This window comes from Phoenix dactylifera, chromosome 9, assembly GCF_009389715.1.
Source record: "Phoenix dactylifera cultivar Barhee BC4 chromosome 9, palm_55x_up_171113_PBpolish2nd_filt_p, whole genome shotgun sequence".
Taxonomy (NCBI): Eukaryota; Viridiplantae; Streptophyta; class Magnoliopsida; order Arecales; family Arecaceae; genus Phoenix; species Phoenix dactylifera.
Window position 1 is genome coordinate 12,634,163 of NC_052400.1, and position 21,550 is coordinate 12,655,712.

The 21,550-nt window shown below is 38.7% G+C and overlaps 1 protein-coding gene across 1 annotated transcript; it reads left to right on the top strand.

Moving 5' to 3' along the window:
• Nucleotides 1–1,584: 1,584 nt before the first annotated feature.
• On the top strand, nt 1,585–21,000 carry LOC120111897 (GEM-like protein 1). The gene is made up of 4 exons (XM_039130073.1): nt 1,585–2,008; nt 2,115–2,216; nt 19,848–20,122; nt 20,503–21,000. Exons 2-4 carry the CDS (start codon nt 2,126–2,128, stop codon nt 20,677–20,679), a joined length of 543 nt encoding a protein of 180 aa, XP_038986001.1. The 5' UTR covers nt 1,585–2,008; nt 2,115–2,125; the 3' UTR covers nt 20,680–21,000.
• Nucleotides 21,001–21,550: the final 550 nt, after the last annotated feature.

Genomic DNA, 21,550 nt, shown 5'->3' on the forward strand with positions numbered 1-21,550 from the left:
TGAAGCTTTTCCACCAGGATGACCCCGTCGGGCTTGCGCCTCTCCTCATCCCACCGCTTGCTCATGCGCGGCCAGCTCTCCGGTGACGCCGCCTCGCGCTCCACCCTCAGGGCGCCCTCTCGCCCCGCGCCCGCAGCCGCCGCCCGAGAAGATCTGCACCAGGAACGGGGCTTCCTCGATGTTTTTTCACGATCTGCAGCAACAGGAATCGGAGGAAGACGAAATTAGGGATTCAGAATGCAGCACTGCAATTGCCGAAGTTTGAGATCCATATATTTTATATTTTCTATTTATAGAAAAGAGGCAAAGAAAAAGATAGAATCCTGCTGCTATCCAACCTTCTCCGATGGAATCCCTCATCCACTGCTCCAGCTTTTCGGGGGTGACGGGCTCCTTTTCCTCCCATCTTGTCCTCTTCTTCTTGTCGACTGCTGCATGATCGCGTGAATGGTGGCCTGTAACAGAGGATCCAAGCAGGCCGGCGACAGAGGGGGAAGCTCATCGGAATGCGGTGGAGCTTGGGCGGCCACGGCCATTGCCAGGACGGAGGCTTGGGCGCTCCGACGCCCGTGGAGGCGGCCTCCTCGGAAAAGAGACGGAGGAGGACTTATTGTTTGTTACCGCCCGGAGCGGTGCAAGCAAGAAGAAGAGCCCCTTCGATTCTCTCCTCCTACTTCCACGGAGACGCTGGCACCCCGTAGCTGCAGCGCCGTCATCTTCGTTCGCTGGTATCAAGATGCAGAATGCCCCGTAAAGAAGGAAAACTCTCGATCTGGCCCGAGATAGGACGATCGATCACAATGCCCTGCTTGATATTGGGACGACGTGATGTCGCACAAACTACGGGGAGAAGAACAAGAAAGAGGTGGAGGCCGGCGGGGAAGGGATCGGAAGATGCTTTCGTGGTCACGGCCGCTGCCTCCCTCCCTCCCTCTCTCTCTCTTATTAACCACCAAGTCAATCTCCTTCTCCGACTCTGTCTCGTCCGCGGCCGCGTCCTGTTGTTTCTGGCTTGCCGCCTCCAAGAAGGAATCGTAAACCGTTGCGGAAAGAGAGAGAAAGAGAGAGGAAGGGTATTCCGTCCTCCCACGCCTTCGCAGAAGGAGGAAGCGATCCGCACCTTTTTATCGTGTCCTCCGACGTGGCTGGTGTCTTTGGATCGGCTGTACCCACTACGATCCAGATTCGCGTTTGAACAGGTCGGACCAAGCGGGTCATTCTTAGGTGGCAAGAATATGTGGAAGATCTCTGCTGTTTGACGTCCCAGGGAGCCGTTTCTGATCCGCTTCGTGTGGCCAGCGGCACCGTCCACGCTCCCTGCATGCGGCGTGCTCGCACCCTGGTTGGCGTTCGACTCGCCTCCGCCTCGGGTGCCAGCATGCCACCTCGGCGTGCGCGCTTCCACGTCATCACCCGGTTCTCCCTCACCTTCGAGCCGGACCGCATGTCGACCCCGTGCGAGGGGCCGCGTGCTGGAGACCGCCGCACGCTCATAAAAAGCCGCGAATCCCCGCGGTTGCGGTGAAACAACGCGTCCAGCGCCGGACTCTCGCGGCATCAACATACCCTGCGGGTTTCCTGGATCCAGGCGCTCCCCCTCGCCATTGTCCTGCTTCCTGCGGAATCCAATCGAAGAGTAATGGATTCGTATAAAAGCTAAGGAGCTTTTCCCCCGGTCCCCCAAAGGCTCGCTCGCGGAAAGAAAGAAGATAGCGGGAAAGGGGAGAAGAGAGATGGAAGGCAAGCAGGAGGGTCGGTGGGGTGCTTGGGCGATGGGCACGCCGGCGGCACCCAGGCCCACCCGGCCAACCAGCAGGCTGCCACCTGGGTCTCCGTCGATTACATCCCCTCCTCCTCCTCCTCCTCCTCCCCCCAAGCCACCGCCTCCGCCCGCTACATGAACAACTCCGTCCCTCCGTCCGCCTCATCCGCCCACGTTGGTGGTGGTGGGGGCAACGGTGGCAACCCTTATGTGCATGTGTCCCCTGCCCCGGATCCACCGGCAAGTGTGCGTTGGCCGAGCACTACTAAGCCATCGTCTCTCATCATTGATTGACTGATTGATGGATTGATTTAGTTGTTGAGGTTGTTGATCGTTTCCTGTGTCGTGGCAGGTCCGACGGAGATGATCCTCAGAATGCTCAACCGGTGCGGCAAGAAGCTGGAAGACCACAGCAGGAAAGCAGGGGACGCCGCCGGAAACGTCTGGCACCACCGTATGTTTCCCGTCGACTTACCCTCTCCTGCAGAAATTCAAATTTATAGTTTTGATTTGAATCCCTAGGCCCTCTCTTCCCTCCTGTCGGGACCCGATAGGCTACCTGTATCGAATTAACCGTACGAACCCGGTCCAACATATTCATCCAACTGCCTGCTTTAGATGAAATCGTCGTAGGCGTTGAGTATTTCTTTTTGCCCTGTGGAATCTCATGGGATCAAACGTTTGATGATGCAAAATAAATAAATTCGGAGCGTGCTGGTTTCTGCAAACCCTGTAGAAAATCGGGGGTCACTGGCTTTATCTTGAGCATTTTTGTTCTGGATGGAGAAGGAACGATGCATTTTATGATGACTTAATATGGATGAATTTCTTGTCTTGGAAGAGTTGGAGCTTCATTGTGCTTGTGTTTTAAGTAGAATGAGTTAACCTAGCAAATCACATTACCATGATGCTTGACTCTCATAGGAAAGATTGAGGATCTCAATTATCGGGTGATGGGGGTCTTTGGGATGCAGAGTGCTAGAATCTAAACCACAAAAAGTAACTTGGATCATAATTAAAAGAACTGAAACTTGATGGAGAGTAACCTAGAAAATGGAAGAAAAAGGTTACTTTTAGTGTGATTTGGTTTCAGATGGGACATAGGTGCACAATTTTATACTAATTAAATATAACATTTTCAGATTCCACCGTACTTACTACTTTTTTGAGTACCAAAACTAGAGATCCATGCTTTCATTTTGATTTTGTAATATATGGTTCTGTGATTCCTTGATGATATGCATCTTCTAGAAGTCTTTGAGGCACCAAACATGTTTATTTCAAAGTAATTATGACCTTAAAATTTGTTGGTAGGATTAGGGATGCAAATATACTTCCTCTGAGTCATGAGATAAAGAGTTCTTATAAGCAGTAATATAGTTAAAAGTCTACATTTTGTTGGGCTTTGGTCATTATGGCTCATATGTCTAGCTAAAGCCATATGTAATTAAACTGGAGAATATTACTTAATTTATTCAATTATATTTTCATTTTTATATTTCTTCTCATGGATAGTGGACTTCTTAGATAAGTTTATGCTATTTTGGGCATGAGGATTTGCCTCCATGATCTTGGATGCATTAGGCTTTGACTTTCCCTTCTTTTTCCTTCTTTTCACATTTATGTTCAAAAACTATGGCTATAAAATTTATATATGTCTAGTTATCAAGGATTTATGCTAAGTTTTTATGAAATTACTAACTTTCTTTCTTGCAAAGCAAGGTTTAAATACCATGATATGGGGCCTTCTTGGTTTTTTTGCAGAATGGGACACCCCCAATCCCAGCCGTTTTTATAATCTTGTTGCAAAAGGCTCTTTTTTTTAGCTCATGGACTAGTGAAAATTGTCAAACAAGGCAGGAACATTACTAGATGATGGTTAGCTGCTTGAATGAGTAGATAGATGTGGTTTAAATTTGGAGGAAGATAGATTTGTTTGTGCCTAGTCCCACTTGATGTTTTGATTGCAACGTACTTGACAAGTGATGATTTAGTAGTTGAACATCTCAAGGTTAAATAAATACATGTCAATTAAAATTCCCATGATTCAAGATTGTCTTGACAGAGTCATTAAGTTCTAAGCTTTGAAGATGAAATGAGGGGGTTATGACAGTCAACCTGCACGAGGAATTTTTGGATGAACATTTGTTGCACTCTCCAACATTTGAAGGACATTCATAATCAAATTTTGTAGTTGTCTATATGTTGTATGATGATCTATCAATACTCCAACATAGTTCATCTGATAGATATTCAAACACAACAAGTTGATGATGAAGAATGAAATATTTGATGGTATAATCACATGATTATCACCATACTTAGTGCCTCAAATATGGAGCATATAGATTTCATTTACAAGATTTTGGTTGAGGTTGCCATACTTCAGACGCAATGAGATCTTTGATTGCACTTTATATGAGACTTGACTATCTATTTTCACTCTTGAGTGAATGAAAAAGGAACTCATTACCATAAGTTGATTGATGTTCCACTATCAGCTAATTGTTTTAGCTTGTTTGGAAGAGTATCTTATAACTCAGCCCAACTCAACTAAGTCTTAGTCCCAAACTAGTTGGGGTTGGCTACATGAGTCCTTTACCTCTATTCCACTTTGTTTGGGGGCTAAACTTTCTAAAAGATACAACGATACTACTTTATCCCATGTGATTTTCAGTTTACCCCTACCTTTCTTTTCTTCTACATGTATCAAATTACTCCTTCATACTGGTGCATCCTCCTTCTAGCCTCTAAATCATCATTCTCTCAATTTGTCCACAATTAGTTTTACCTCTACCTTTTACTTCATTTTTTACTCTATATTTTCTTGTATTATTATATATCTATCTCAATATTCTCATTTCAGCTATAGTCATCTTATATATATATTGTTTTCTAACTGCCTAACATTTTGTACAACAAAGTATAGCTGGTTGTATGCCTCTCCTAAAAATTTTCTTTACAACTTGGCAGGTATCCTATAATCACTATTCCAGCTATATCCTCCATTTTATCCATTTTGGTATAATTCTATGGATAATATTCTCTTCAATCTCCCTTTTCTTATAAATAATGATTCTAAATACTGAAAATTATTACTCTTTAGAATTTTAGGATCCTCAATTTTAATTTCATCTTCATATCTATTTCTAATTCTATTAAAACTACTCCATATATTCTGTCTTGGTCCTACTTAACTTGAAACCTTTAGATTCTAGCGCACTCTATAATTTCAATTTATGTTCCACTCCAACCTTAGTTTTATCCACTATGACTATATCATTGCAAATAGTATACATTAAGGCCCGTTTGGAAGAGCTTTTCGAGGGTCAAAAAGTACTTTCTGGCCCTCCAAAAGTAGTTTTGGATGAAAAAGGATGCTTAGTAAAAATTTTGAAAATCTGTTTTAGCTTTTTCAGAAAGCTAAAAACAATTTTTTATAAGAAGCTCCATTTTGGAGCTTTCCGAAAAAGCTATTTTGAGCTTTGTCGGAAAGCAATTTTTTGACTAAAATATCTATAATAAAATATAACAATTACATACTTTGTCCTTTTATAAACCTAAAAATCTGCTAAAGCCCTTACAAAGAACCCTAGCTATGGATCAGACTCTCTTTCGTGCAAGAAAAGGTATTCTTGTTTTCTATTATTGTATTATATTATAAATATAATATTATATTACATTATATCATAATACATTAATATATTATGTTAAATAATTTAATATTATGTTATATTATGAAAAATTAATGTACGCTAATAATTATAATATTTTGTATTTTATTATTGTATTATACTATAAATATAATATTATGTTACATTATATCATAATACATTGATATGTTATGTTAAATAATTTAATATTATATTAAATTATTATGCTATAGTATATAATATTATTACTATATTATAGTAATATTATATTACATTACAGTAATATTATATTACATTACAGTAATATTATACTATATCATATATTTATGTATTAATATATATTATATTTTATTATGCTCTGTTGTATAATACTATGCAATATCCTTTATGGTAATTTTGTCATACAAAAGTACTTTCTTAGTTTGTTTACTAAATACATGTTAAAGTGCCACAGCATTTTAAAAATATAGTTACCAAACAGCAAACAACTTTTTATAAAAGCTCTACTTCAGAAAGCTCTACTTCTAACAGCTCCACTTCTAAAAGCTCTACTGCTAACAGCTCCCTCAAACAGGGCCTAATGAATATCGTCCTGAATATATGCCTAGTAAGCTCATCTATATTAGTGCAAAAGGGATACTTGAATTTCTTACTAGGCACTAATTCAGGATGATATATGCCTAATGAGCTATACTTGAATTTCTATTTTCTTTAGTCCTATTCTTTCATTTCCTAATATGCACATTCAAAACCACCAATCTATGTTGGATAGTTAAGCTTTCATCTAGTATAACTTTACAATCTTTATAAAAATTTGATTTGTCTTTTGAGTAAAGAAGAAATCTATGACTAGTATTAAGCTCACTTTAAAAAGTTATAAAGTGAGAATCCTTGTTTTTAAAGAAAGTATTAGCTAATACTAGGTCATCTATCATCATGAACCTCAAAATAATATTTGCTTCCTTGCTTTTATCTTCGAAACCATAACCTTCATGAACACTTTCAAAATTTATATTATTTTTTTTACGTGCGCATTAAAATCTCCTCCGATAAATATCTTTTCTTCACTAGAATTTTCTTGACGTAGTCCATCCATATCCTCCCAAAAGCATTGTTTTGTAGCATCATCCAACTTACATGAGGAGCATATGCACCAAAATACTAATAGCCTCCTCTCCTAACTCTAATTGTATCAAGGTTATTCTATCTACTACTCTCTTATCACTAATTTAAACTCTTGTCTACAATAATTTCTACTACTTCGTTACCCAGACGTATCCATTAAAGTGTGAGAATCCTTGCCTACTTCCCACCATATTTGGGTGTCGATGTAGTATGTTGCTCCTGAGGAACATCCTAGTTAACCTCTGCACACTTTCCACTGAAGTCCGATGTAGTGCATCGCTAGTAGGGAACACTCTTAATGATTTTCTTATATAGATTCATGTTTATATGTTGTGACTATTATTTTATGCTAGCCATCTGTTGCCCAAGGTGACAAGCCAAGAGGGGGGGGGGGGTGAATTGGTTTCTTCTAAATTTTGATGCTTTAAACGTTTTCTTAATTAAGTGCGGTGGATGCTTTCTTAAGCTATTTGAGTGAGTTAAACTAACGCAAGAGTAGAAGATGATGCAAGAGTAAATGAAAACACAAGCACAACACAAACACAACAATATATAGTGGTTCGGTGCTCTCCTTAGCACCTACGTCCACTCCCCAAGCGTCCCCTTGGGAATTCACTATAATCTCGCGGATTACAGTTGGATTGTTTTCCGGGCTCACAATCCAAAAACCTTTGTTGGTTTTACGGGCTCACCAACGAACCTATACACTTTGGTTTTCCGGGTTCACCAAAAATCTTTGTTGGTTTTGCGGGCTCACCAACTAACCTTTACACTTTGGTTTTCCGGGTTCACCAAAAACCTTTGTTGGTTTTGCGGGCTCACCAACGAACCTTTACAAAGTGTTTAATAAACAAAAGGAAAGATTCAAACTCCTAAATGAGCATATGAAACAATATAAGCTACAAGGAAGAGTTAGAAAGTATTTATCGCTTTGAAGTCGCTTTGCTCTTCTTTGTCAAGGATGCTTCACTCTTTAAGGGGGATGGAGCTCTTGATGCCTCTTTGAATCTGCTCAATCCCTTTCTTTGATTCTTGAATGAAGCTCTTGATGAAGAAGATTAGGGCACTTTTGTATTCTTGGGTACTCTTTGATATTCCACTCAAAAGTTGTTCTCTCTGATGAATAGTGCCCCTTTAAATAGCTTCCCACCTTCTTAGGACAAGTCCCAATGGTTAGATTTGAAAAACTAGCCGTTACTCACCTTGGGAAGGACAAAAAGTACAGTTGCAGAACTAGCCGTTACTGTTCAGCCCGTGTTTGGGTCGGCTCAACCTGTCCTTGGGTCGACCCAACTTTGCCTTGGGTCGACTCAAACATTCCTTGGGTCGACCCTCTCAGAAACCACAGAAACTTCAATTTCAGCCTTCCTTCCCATGGGTCGACCCAACCATTCTTTGGGTCGACTCAAAGTCCACTTGGGTCGACTCAACTTCTTCTTGGGTCGACCCTCTCAGTAATTCCAGAGAACCAATTTCTGTCTGTCTTTCTGTCTTGCCTTTGGGTCGACCCTCTCAGGGTTTGGGTCGACTCAAGCTTGGGTCGACTCAACCACTGTTTGGGTCGACCCTCTCAGTAAATCCAGAGAGCATTCTTCAGTTGTGTTTTTGAGGTTCTTCAAGGTTGGGTCGACTCATGCTTACCTTGGGTCGACCCAACTCACTGTTCATTTGTGCCATTTTTGCAGGAGTGTGCCAAATGATTTCTTGATGTGCCGGGGTCGACCCAATCAACCTTTGGGTCGACTCAATCCACACTTTGCTGCATTCTCAAGGTTAGATTCATTCAAATGAACAAGGTCATGTATCTATTTTCAATTAACCAAATATACTGAGAGTAATGAACTTATAAATGAAGTATCAATTTAACTTATAGCATACTCTAGATAATTGCTTGTTAATCATCAAAATAACACTATCATCCTCAATCTCCCCCTTTTTGATGATTACAAAATAAAGAGTATAAGTCTATTGATACTTGTCTTTAAAGTCAGTTTATAAAAGGGATTAAATTGCTGAATTTCAGCTTTTCATATATACTTGTGAAATCTCCCCCTATATCATTCAAATGTTGCCAATTTGACTTTTTGAATTGCTCCCCCTTTCATTTATAATTCATTAGCAATGAAACTTCAAAAATTGGAGATAAACTCTGAGTTTCAGGTTATGTATCGGGGTGCGAGAGGTGCGTGCCAAATTCTGAATTTATATGTGCCAAATTCTGAACTTTGATGGAAATTTTTGATTTAGTCAATTTCATTGTTACAAATTGCTCCCCCTTAGATGTATAAGCTTTTTTATATGATTTTCAATTTGTTTGCCCATTTATTTCTCTTTTCTTTACATAACTTTTATCTTTATTTCTCCCCTTTTTGTTATATTTCTTTACTTCTCCCAAAATTAATACTCTTTCTTTACTTGTTAAATAAAATACTCTTTCTTTACTTAAATTGAATACTCTTTCTTTTCTTAATACTCTTTCTTTTCTTAAATACTCTTTCTTTTCTTAAATACTCTTTCTTTTCTTCTCCCCCTTTTTGTTATCATCAAAAATATATATATGGGAAAAGATGCAATAAATAATAAGCTTCAAACTTCATTGATCAAAATAGGAACATTTTCATACATTCATGTCAAAAACAAAGACAGATACAATGTTCCTTAATCAAGATTTAAAGATACATAAGATAAAAACAAGATACTTAGGAGAAAAGCAAGATACATGTGAGAACTAGATATCTAGCCTAGGCTCTAAACATAGACGCTAAGATCAGCCTAGGGGGAATCTAATGGCTGGGATCTAGTCCTCATCCTCCTAGCATACGTGGCGAGGGGAGGTCGAGCCTGGTGAGACTGTGTCTGGCGTGGAGCACGACGAGCGGGATGACTCTGTGCCGATATTTCTGACTCAGCAGCCTGTGGCACAGATGGTCCATGTGTCTCTCTCTCTCCGGAGTGCTCCTATCTGCTGCCTTAGATCACTGATCTCAGCAGACATGACATCCAACCGGGCGTCCAATCGGTTCGTGAGCCCGTCAGTAATAGTCATCGCCTGAGCTGTCATGAGCTCTGTCATCCTGCTCCAGAAGTCATCCGTATCTGTCGGAGGAGCGGATGACGATGGTCCAGCCTCTGAGGGTACAGTAGGATGATCCATAGGCTCCTCATCCTCATCCTCTGGTGCATCTCCCTCTGGTGCCTCACCCTGAATGCCTGCACCTGTGTGAATCCACTGCCCGTTCACTTTCTCATATCCCATGCGTATAAGTGTCCGTGCAGTGTACGTGTCAGTGTGATGCAGACTCTTGGATGCCTCCTCCTCGAGAGGTAAACCGTGCTGTCTAAATATCAAAGTGAGTATCATACCATAAGGTAGTGATACCCTGTTGCTGCACATTACCTTCCTCATCTGTCTCAATATCATAGCCGGAAGATTTAGGGGAGTCCCTCGAATCATACACTCCATCACTGCTAGATCTCGCTCAGTGATGAGATCGAATCTCCCGGTCTTTGGAAACAAAATCCTATTGATCATATTGAGCAGTAATCTCATTTCAGCGGAAAGAGAACTAGCTATTACCTTCGTGGAGAAATCGAAGTTCTCATTTTCCATGATCAATTGTAGAGCTCTCATTTTGTTTTCTGGCCTTTCCGGAGTGGCTCCTATGCAGGGTAGATGAAGTAGCTCACTCAAGCTCTCCTCGGATACTCGGATTCGAACCCCTCGAACTTCTGAAACAAGCCCTCCCAAACCAGTCTTGAGGAAGGCATAGAACTCTTGTACCAAACCGGGGTAGATTACCACATCTAGGGAGCAAAGATACTCCCAACCTTGTCTTTGGATCCATTCCCAAATCCGAAACCCTTCTTGATTGAAAAACTCCGAATGGATCCTTCTCCCGGTAGTAACCGGCCTCCCCGCAAATCTTGCAAGGATCACTGAGGGGGAAGGAGGAGGAGGGGCCTCCGCACGTGCCTCACGTCGTGGAGACACGGGAGATGGCTCGGTAGGTTGCCTTTCCTCCCGTTGGATCCGAGTCACTCTTCCGAATCTCTTGGCCACGGCTCGTTTGGGTCCCATTTCTCCAAGATCTTTAGGAAATCTACTGTTTGGAGGAGTTTAGTGGAGATTGGAGAGTGGGGAGTAGATTTTTCGGAAGAAGACAAAGGCCAAATAGTGCCCTAGAAATGCTCTCGGGCCCCCTTATAACAGTGGGGTCCCGACGTTGGGTCGACTCAAGATTTTCTTGGGTCGACTCAACGTTGGGTCGACCCATGTTCTGGGTTGGGTCGACCCAAGTGCAGTAATTTTCTTTTCTCTTCCTTTTTGCTTCTAAAAAGTTTTCCTTGCTTCCAATCCTTATAAACTCTTTATGGAACAATGATACATGAGTAAGAAATCTATAGATAACAAATTTGACTCATGTTTCATGGGATTTTTGAAATTAGAGGAATGTATCATGAGACTACTATCTCCCTTTTATATTTCTTTAATAAAAAGGATCACATATGCCTAATTCCCTCCTGAGCATACAGAATCTATCTTCACTCAATGGTTTGGTAAATATGTCGGCCAATTGTTTTTCCGTGCATATATGCTCAATACATACATTTCTTCTACAAAAATTATTTTCAAGCAGAAATTTACTCAGTCGATCATACCAAGCCCTAGGTGCTTGCTTTAATCCATATAATGCCTTATGTAGTTTAAACACATGATTTGGCAATTCATGATTTTCAAATCCTGGAGGTTGTTCTACATATACTTCCTCCTCAATAATACCATTTAAGAATGCACTCTTCACATCCATTTGATATAATTTAAAATCCATGAAACATGCAAATGCCAGAAGCAATCTAATAGCCTCTAATCTAGCTACAGGAGCAAATGTCTCATCAAAATCTATTCCTTCTTCTTGATTGTATCCCTTAGCTACAAGTCTAGCCTTATTCCTTATAACTAATCCATTTTCATCTAATTTATTTCTAAATACCCATTTTGTTCCAATTACTGAATTATGCTTTGGTCTTTCAGTTAATGTCCATACATTACTTCTTTTAAATTGATTTAATTCCTCTTGCATGGCATTTATCCAGTTAGTATCTTTTTCAGCCTCTTCATAAGTTTTAGGTTCTAATTGTGAAACGAAAGCAAGATAATCATTTAAATTTCTAAGAGATGATCGAGTTCTTACCCCTTGAGATGGATCACCAATGATTAAATCTTTAGGATGTCCATGTGCATACCTCCATTCTTTTGGCACGTCTTGGGGTTGTGGTGGCACGCAATCATCTCCCTTATCTTGATTTGGCACGTCATCAATTTTCAACTTTTCAAAGTCGATAATTCCTGTATCATCATCAATAGTATTTTCTTTCCTAGCAGACTCACTATCAGACTCATCAAATATAATATTGACTGACTCTTCTACTACTAAGGTTCTTTTGTTGAATACTCTGTATGCCTTGCTAGATGTGGAGTATCCTAAGAAGATACCTTCATCTGACTTGGCATCAAATTTACTTAAGTCCTCCTTGCCATTATTTAAGATAAAACATCTACATCCAAACACTTTAAAATATTTTGCAGTTGGTTTCTTATTCTTCCAAAGTTCATAAGGAGTTTTCTTAGTTATAGGTCGTATTAAAACTCGATTTAGAATATGGCAAGAGGTGTTTATAGCTTCAGCCCAAAAGTACTTTGGAAGATTTGACTCGCACAACATTGTGCGTGCCATTTCTGCCAATGTCCTATTTTTCCTTTCAACAACCCCATTTTGTTGAGGCGTTCTAGGTGCTGAAAATTGATGTGATATTCCATTTTTAGTGCAAAATTCCTCGAAGTGTTGATTTTCAAATTCAGTACCATGATCACTTCGAATGGCTACTAAGGTGAGTTTCTTTTCATTTATGATTTTATTATATAGTTTCAAAAATTCTGAAAATGCTTCATTCTTATGTGCCAAAAATGAAACCCATGTATACCTTGAAAAATCATCAACAATAACTAGTCCATATTTCTTTCCTCCTAGACTTGTAGTTCTAGTAGGTCCAAATAGATCCATGTGTATGAGTTCAAATGGTCTAGTTGTTGATACTACGTTTTTCGATTTGAAAGATGACTTAGTTTGTTTTCCCAATGAACATGGTCCACATATTTTGTCCTTTTCAAAAATCAATTTTGGCACATCCTTTATTAATTCCTTCTTAACTAGTTTTGATATTAATTCCATACTAGCATGTCCTAATCTTCGATGCCAAAGCCAACTAGTTTCAATTTTCTTTTCTTCATTAGTAATTAAGCATAAACCATTTTTCTTGCCTAACTCATGAAGATCTACTAAGTAAATATTTCTTTGCCTTTGTCCTACAAGTACAATGCTATTATCTTTAGGATTTGTGATTATGCATACAGATGCTTCAAATGTAACTTTAAATCCTTTATCACAAAATTGACTTATGCTAAGAAGGTTATGTTTCAAACCCTTAACTAATAAAACATTTTCTATAAAAATAGATGGAGCAATGAAAATATTACCCTTTCCAATGATATACCCTTTACCATTGTCTCCATAGGTCACTACTCCACCTTTCTTTGGTTCCAAGGTGACAAATTGATCTTCGTCACCGGTCATGTGTCTTGAACAGCCACTATCTAGATACCATCGTTTTTCCATTTTATCAGCTGCAAGACACACCTGCAATCAAGATCAAGAAGAACCTTTAGGTACCCAAGCTAAGTTGGGTCCTTTAGGGTTAGTACTCCATGTTCCTTTTGGAACCCAAACTTTCTTGAATTTTATCTTTTGATTATTACTTGATCTGTTTTGACTAGACTTTCTAAAATTACATTCATATGCTCTATGTCCTATCTTATTACAACAATAACAAGTAATATTTTCCCTTTTAGCTTTTACAAAAATATTCTTTAAGAGTTTTTGTTTCCTATTTGTTCTATACCCTAAACCGGCCTTATCATATACAGCTTTTTGGCTATCAAGAATCAAGTTTAATTTGGTAGAACTAAGAGTAAATCTATCTACCAAAGATTTATATTTTTCAGCATCTTCTTTTAGCTTGACATTTTCAGCAATTAGATTTTTAGTTTCATTTTCAAGTTTCCTACTTAATGTTTCATAGTTATGAGACAGTTTTATCTTATCTTTAATGAGAGATTGATTTTCTTCTTTTAGAGCTTTATTTTTATTAATTACTTTCTTATGTTCTTCCATGAGTTCTAAGAATGCATCATGCAATTCATCAACAGTAAAATCACAGTCAAGTTCAGAATCTACCTCATCGTCATTGGCCATATGACATATTTGGGCCGTGTCTTGATGATCTTCGTCCTCCGAACTTGATTCCTCACTTTCACTCCAATCGGCCATAAAATTCTTCTTTTTCAACTTTCTTGCCATCCTCTTCAAATCTGGGCAATCTATCTTATAATGCCCGGGTTTGTTACACTCATAGCAAATGGGAGTCTCCTTTTCTTTTTCCTTATCCTTAACCTTTTCTTTGCTTGAGTTACCTTTAAGAAAGGGTTTCTTTTTATGGAACTTATTCTTACCTCTCATGAATCTTCTGAATTTTCTCCCAAGCACTGCCATCCCTTCTTCATCAATATCTTCATCATCATCTGAATCTTCCGATTCAGTTTGTTGTCTAGGGGTGGTAGTCTTTAGGGCAATGGGTTTTCTTCTCTTGACCTCATCTTCTGAATTTTGCCTCATTGTCAACTCATGGGTCATGAGAGATCCTAGGAGCTCCTCTAACTGCAGTGTGTTGAGGTCCTTTGCCTCTTGAATAGCGGTTACCTTGGCCTCCCAATTCCTTGGTAGAGACCTGAGAATTTTACGCACCAAATCAGAGTTAGAATAAGACTTTCCTAAACTTTTAAGCCCATTTATAATATCAGTAAAACGAGTAAACATATCAGTTATGGACTCAGTAGATTTCATTTTAAACAGTTCATACTTGTGTACTAATATGTTTATCTTGGACTCCTTAACTTGATTGGTCCCTTCATGTGTGACCTCAAGTCTATCCCAAATTTCTTTGGCGGTGGTGCAAGTGGATATTCTATTAAATTCATTTACATCTAAAGAGCAGTAAAGTGTATTTACAGCTTTTGCATTTAACTGTGCTAATCTTCTATCACTTTCATTCCAATCCATTTCTGGTTTGGGTATGATAGTGCCATCTATGTTAAGTGTGGGTATGTGAGGTCCTCTAGTGATGATTTGCCACAGTTCATAGTCCGAAGCTTGAATGAATATCCTCATTCTAGCTTTCCAATATGTGTAGTTTGTGCCATTAAATAGAGGTGGTCTATTTGTAGATTGCCCCTCACTCATTGCACATCCCACTTGGGTTGTCATGATCTTTAACTCTTGATTGTTAGATCAATGAGCACTATTAGAGCACCTCGCTCTGATACCACTTGTTGCCCAAGGTGACAAGCCAAGAGGGGGGGTGAATTGGTTTCTTCTAAATTTTGATGCTTTAAACGTTTTCTTAATTAAGTGCGGTGGATGCTTTCTTAAGCTATTTGAGTGAGTTAAACTAACGCAAGAGTAGAAGATGATGCAAGAGTAAATGAAAACACAAGCACAACACAAACACAACAATATATAGTGGTTCGGTGCTCTCCTTAGCACCTACGTCCACTCCCCAAGCGTCCCCTTGGGAATTCACTATAATCTCGCGGATTACAGTTGGATTGTTTTCCGGGCTCACAATCCAAAAACCTTTGTTGGTTTTACGGGCTCACCAACGAACCTATATACTTTGGTTTTCCGGGTTCACCAAAAACCTTTGTTGGTTTTGCGGGCTCACCAACTAACCTTTACACTTTGGTTTTCCGGATTCACCAAAAACCTTTGTTGGTTTTGCGGGCTCACCAACGAACCTTTACAAAGTGTTTAATAAACAAAAGGAAAGATTCAAACTCCTAAATGAGCATATGAAACAATATAAGCTACAAGGAAGAGTTAGAAAGTATTTATCGCTTTGAAGTCGCTTTGCTCTTCTTTGTCAAGGATGCTTCACTCTTTAAGGGGGATGGAGCTCTTGATGCCTCTTTGAATCTGCTCAATCCCTTTCTTTGATTCTTGAATGAAGCTCTTGATGAAGAAGATTAGGGCACTTTTGTATTCTTGGGTACTCTTTGATATTCCATTCAAAAGTTGTTCTCTCTGATGAATAGTGCCCCTTTAAATAGCTTCCCACCTTCTTAGGACAAGTCCCAATGGTTAGATTTGAAAAACTAGCCGTTACTCACCTTGGGAAGGACAAAAAGTACAGTTGCAGAACTAGCCGTTACTGTTCAGCCCGTGTTTGGGTCGGCTCAACCTGTCCTTGGGTCGACCCAACTTTGCCTTGGGTCGACTCAAACATTCCTTGGGTCGACCCTCTCAGAAACCACAGAAACTTCAATTTCAGCCTTCCTTCCCATGGGTCGACCCAACCATTCTTTGGGTCGACTCAAAGTCCACTTGGGTCGACTCAACTTCTTCTTGGGTCGACCCTCTCAGTAATTCCAGAGAACCAATTTCTGTCTGTCTTTCTGTCTTGCCTTTGGGTCGACCCTCTCAGGGTTTGGGTCGACTCAAGCTTGGGTCGACTCAACCACTGTTTGGGTCGACCCTCTCAGTAAATTCAGAGAGCATTCTTCAGTTGTGTTTTTGAGGTTCTTCAAGGTTGGGTCGACTCATGCTTACCTTGGGTCGACCCAACTCACTGTTCATTTGTGCCATTTTTGCAGGAGTGTGCCAAATGATTTCTTGATGTGCCGGGGTCGACCCAATCAACCTTTAGGTCGACTCAATCCACACTTTGCTGCATTCTCAAGGTTAGATTCATTCAAATGAACAAAGTCATGTATCTATTTTCAATTAACCAAATATACTGAGAGTAATGAACTTATAAATGAAGTATCAATTTAACTTATAGCATACTCTAGATAATTGCTTGTTAATCATCAAAATAACACTATCATCCTCACCATCAAGCTACTATAACCCTCCTACTTTATCCAGGCCTAGTACCGACTATGTACAAAAACTAGATGGAGTTCTTGAAGGATATCTTATGATGACTCAAAATTGATACATCTCATTTCAAAGGAGTGGAGGTTTAATTTCTTTTACTGTTTAGTAGGGCAAGTTAGTTTAACTCATCTCATTCCTATCCTTCTTAAATTGTGATAGGAAAAATTAGTTATCTCAATAATCTAATCATAAAAGTCTTTTGTTTAAAATGTAGGATTCAGACTAGCGCAAGACATCGTCATTCATTGCCTCTAGGAGCCGTTGACGTTTTTCCAGAATTATTCGTAGACCTCTTTGGGATAAAAAATCTCTTTTGTGCAATAGGTATCAAGATAATTGGGAATTGGGAAGACTTAAAGAAGAGAAAAATGAAAAGACTTATTTCTTCCAACAAAGAGGCGAAGTCGTGGTCTCTTTCTTTCCATTACGAACGACACGCTTCGCCTGCTCCCTCCCCGTGTCCATTAGCGCTCCTGTCCAGAGCGAAGAGAAGGCGAAAAAGCGCCGCCGAAGCAGCATGAGCAGGCCTGGTACAAGGTTTGAAATACCAAGAATCGATACCTTCTTAATCATGGTTGGATAAGGCATGCATCCTATAGAGGATTGTAGGGACAAAGGGTATAGATGGGTATGCATAGATATGCATCAAACATCCTTAGTACAGCTTGTTTTAGCCTCCAAAGTCTGATTTTGGGTTTTTATCATATTTTTCTATCTAACTATATGTTTTTTAAGAAATAAGGTGGAGTATCAAATAATTGCTTTAATTAAGGCCTTGTGTGTGCTGATGTCTTAAATATATATATATATATATATATATATATATATATATATATATATATATATATATATATATATATATATATATATATATATATCACATAACATCACATGACTTATAACTCTACATCTAAACATATCTATCAGAATTGGTCCTAGAATTTGCTAATTAATAGTCAGGTTTAGGGAATGATGATCAAATAAATATAATTTCAGTTTAGTTTTTTTCTAATTTTGCCAATTAGTCACAAACTAATGATCAGCTTATTGATGAATTTTTTTAAAAATATATATATATATGCTATAAAATTATCTATCTAGAATTTGAGCTTAAAAATATTTAAATTGGCCTATCCAATATGAAAAATTCCTATAGGAGCTTCTCTCAACTTCCTCTTGTCTCCACCTTCCAATGGTTGAAAACAAGGGAAAAATCACCCGTTATACCACTTCATGAGCGTTATCTTGGTGTATCGCTTAGTTTAGGAGCAGTCCACGATCAGTCTTGAACAAACAAGCTGCATTCCATCTCTCAACTACTGATCCATAGTTTAGGAGCAGCCCAAGATCAGTTTGGAGCAAAGCAGCCGCATTCCATCCCTGAACTACTGATCGACCCTTCGTTTTGGCAGCTTGGTAGTGGTTAATGGTTTTTGCTTGAACCAAGCCTCTCTATATTGAATCGAGACTCCTTGTATCGAGGAGGCCTAGATATGCGCTGAACTGCTCAATATTTTCAACCGTGGTTTGTTACCAGCAAGGATGACTTCGATTGCTAGAATGCTAGAAACTTGTACTTTAAGAAAAAAAACTTTAGAAGATTGGAGAGAAAAGGTTTTTTTTGGTGTGATTGGATTTCATGAAAAGTTTTTGGTTTGAGATCTTATACTAGATCGACCTTTCATTTGCAAAGCAAATTATAATGTGAGCACCATAATTTTATGTTTGTATGTGTGTGTATGCATTTTAGCTCTACAATATATGATTTTGGATACTTAAAGATACCTTGTTGAACTTAAAGTTTCCTGGTGGAATAAGCTATATAAATTATATTTAGTCATAAGATTAATTTAAGAGCCAAATAAGCTTATAATAGATGATGTGAATAACTTTTGATTGCTCAAGGATTCAATCATTATGGCTTATTATATGTAGGCATATGGTATTTTGTAATTGGAAAAAACAAAGATTAGCAGGATGTCCATATTTTAACTCTTCCTTCCTTTCTCTTTAATATAATTTAAAGCATAGATTTATGCAATATATATGGTTATCATCAAGGAGCATCTTCGCTGAATTCATACAATGGAAGCAGGATCCCTGTGGAGAAGCATTGGTTCAATTACTTTCTGTAATTTAGGCTTTTGTGTGCTGTCACAAGGCATCATTTTTAGATGACAACATTTATAGTTTAAATAATTGGATGATTTGATCTGGATGTGCTTGAGGAAGGGTCCATAATTTGTACTAGGTACCAGTTTACTTGATCATGATAGACTTAATGAATGATGGCTTGATTGTTGAAGATCTCAAGGCTGAACATCAATTGATTGAAAATAGCATTGTGAAGATCTTCAGTCATTAGTTTCTAATGTTGAAGATCAAAGAAGGAATATTGACCTTTAACCTACAGGTCTATTTGGAAGACCAACCACTTCAATTTCCAGCAGTTGATGAATTTTCACAATTAACTAACATATTACTTGTGTTCTTTCCTGTTGACTGACTTTGATTTAGTCACATTAATACATGTTTCATTAAAACATGGTTGCAGTTATTTATGATTATGCCTCACTGCCTGTCTTGGTATTTTATGTACACTAACCACTACGGAGTCTTTTCTGAATCAATAAAGTAAGTATATCTATTGTATCGTGACAAAAGAAAAATAAATGAAAAACAATTTTCTTCTTGGACAATGAAATGTTGCTGTTGTTGATGAAATGCTTTGCTTGATGTATTCGTGCTTCTTATTTGGGAAATATGTCTTGTGTGGCCTAGATCTGTTAAAATGTTTCCATCTATTTATCTAGTTTTCTGATTCATATGAAATTTCTATATTGAGGTAAAATAGTGAACCAATTTGTTGAAGATGGAAGTTCTATTTCCACATTTTGGAATTCTTTTCTTAGTTGTAGTATAGGTTTATGTCCTTGATTTTGTCATAAGCCAATAAAAATTGCATTTGTTATTGGTTTGAAAATCCATCTAGCAGAGATGTTTGATTTTTGAAAGACTAATATTGCATCTGTGAATTTTGGGAGCTTTTGACTTATAATATCTCTGCATGTTTTGGTTTCTAATTCTGTGATTTTGTAAATTCAATGACCTTTTGTGTTGAGTATTTATATCTTGGAAATGGATAAACTTCCATTTTAGCACACTTTGACATTAAATAGAAGTATGAAATGATAGTTAATATCTTACTTCCCTCCCAAAAAAGGTTAGCTAATATGCCTGTGTCCTCTTGTTAAACAGTTAAAACTGGTCCTAGTGTTACCAACGCAGCCATGGCTAGGCTTGCACAAGGAACAAAAGTGCTTGCAGAAGGTGGACGTGGCAAGGTTTTTCAGCAGACATTTGGTATTCTTCCAGGAGAACAACTGAAAAATGCATATGCTTGTTATCTCTCTACTTCATCAGGCCCGGCGATAGGAACTCTTTATATATCCACAAGAAGGCTTGCTTTTTGTAGTGATAAACCTCTCTGCCACAATGTCTCCGAAGTTCAGCAGGAGTGGATTTATTACCAGGTTCATCTTTTGTCTCTTGGCCCTTCACAAATTGTAGCATAGAACATTTATATGACACATTCTACATGGATAATTGCTTTGAATTATTGGAAAGAATTACATTTTTACTGCTGCAGTAGCTTTGGTACTTCGAATTCTCCTCTTTTAGAAATTGAAAAGTAGAAATGGCAATGAATAAGAAATGAATAGGACCAGCATTTGGTTGTCTTTTCACAAGGTACATCTGTTATTTTTGTTCTACTATTTGTAGGTTGAAGTCTCCATTTTTTAAACAAATTCATTGCTCTCCTTGCTGTCCATTGCGTATAGCTTCACCTTCAACCTTTTCTCTTCAGCTATTGCGATATTCTTAAGTCCTAACAATACATCCACATATACAGGTTGTTGTGGGACTGGAGCAGCTGAGATCAGTTAATTCTTCAGCTAATGTTGGGAACCCTGCAGAGAAATACATCCAGATCATTACCATGGACAACCATGAATTCTGGTTCATGGGCTTTGTATCATATGATAAAGCCTTGAAGAATCTCAGGGAAGCTCTACAGCATTCCGATTGATTTGGCTCTAATATACATTGCTAAAGTTACCATCCTTCAACATCTGATCAGAATGCTGGCAGTTCACGGGGAGGACTGATGGAATTTGGTTTGAATGCATCATGTTGTAAGAACATATTTACAGTGTGTTATATGCATAGACAGTTTGAGACCTCCATGGATGTATAAAAGCATATGATTTCCCACAATATCACTGCTTTGGGGAATGACATGCTGCACATAAAATGATATGAAGCATGATTCCCCACAATATCACTGTTTTGGAGAATGACATGCTGCACATAAAATGATAAGAAATTTTGTGTTAACAAGCTTGCAAAATCTTGGTTTCAGAAACAGATAGCTTGATCTGTGTCCTGTTGTAGGTTTAGGTGATGTGTATGAAGATATTTGCTATCAATCACTGCTAGATTGAAAATTTAATTTCCATTATCTCCTCTAATGACATTATTTCACCCAAGGAATCACCGTCATCTATGGAGGAGGCAACTTTGAGCCTCTGTATGACTGCCAGCAAAAGCCGTCCATCTTTCAGCTTAACTAAGTAAACGATATGTCATGGTCATAATTATTGTCCAATGTAAGCCAAGCTCTAGATCTGTAAGGGAGTTGGTTGAGTACAACGGAACAGCAGAAAAAATTAACCTGAGATTCGGTTGGTTCGGATGCTCTGCTGGTGTTGTATGGTGCCAGGTAAAGCCTCATCAGCAGATTCTGACATGAGGGTTTCATCTTCAATGTAGATAGGCCAATACTTCCATTGAGGGGCGCATTAGCCCAATAACATGAATGGCATTATAATAGCTACCCGTACAGTTCCACCGGGCATGCCAAAATAGATATGTTGCCTGTTGGATTGTCCACAAAGAAA

Coding starts and splice junctions, on each gene's coding strand:
- LOC120111897 (XM_039130073.1), top strand. CDS start 2,126: ATGATCCTCAGAATGCTCAACCGGTGCGGCAAGAAGCTGGAAGACCAC. Junction 2,217..19,847: donor CGGAAACGTCTGGCACCACC/GTATGTTTCCCG, acceptor CTTGTTAAACAG/TTAAAACTGGTCCTAGTGTT. Junction 20,123..20,502: donor AGGAGTGGATTTATTACCAG/GTTCATCTTTTG, acceptor CCACATATACAG/GTTGTTGTGGGACTGGAGCA.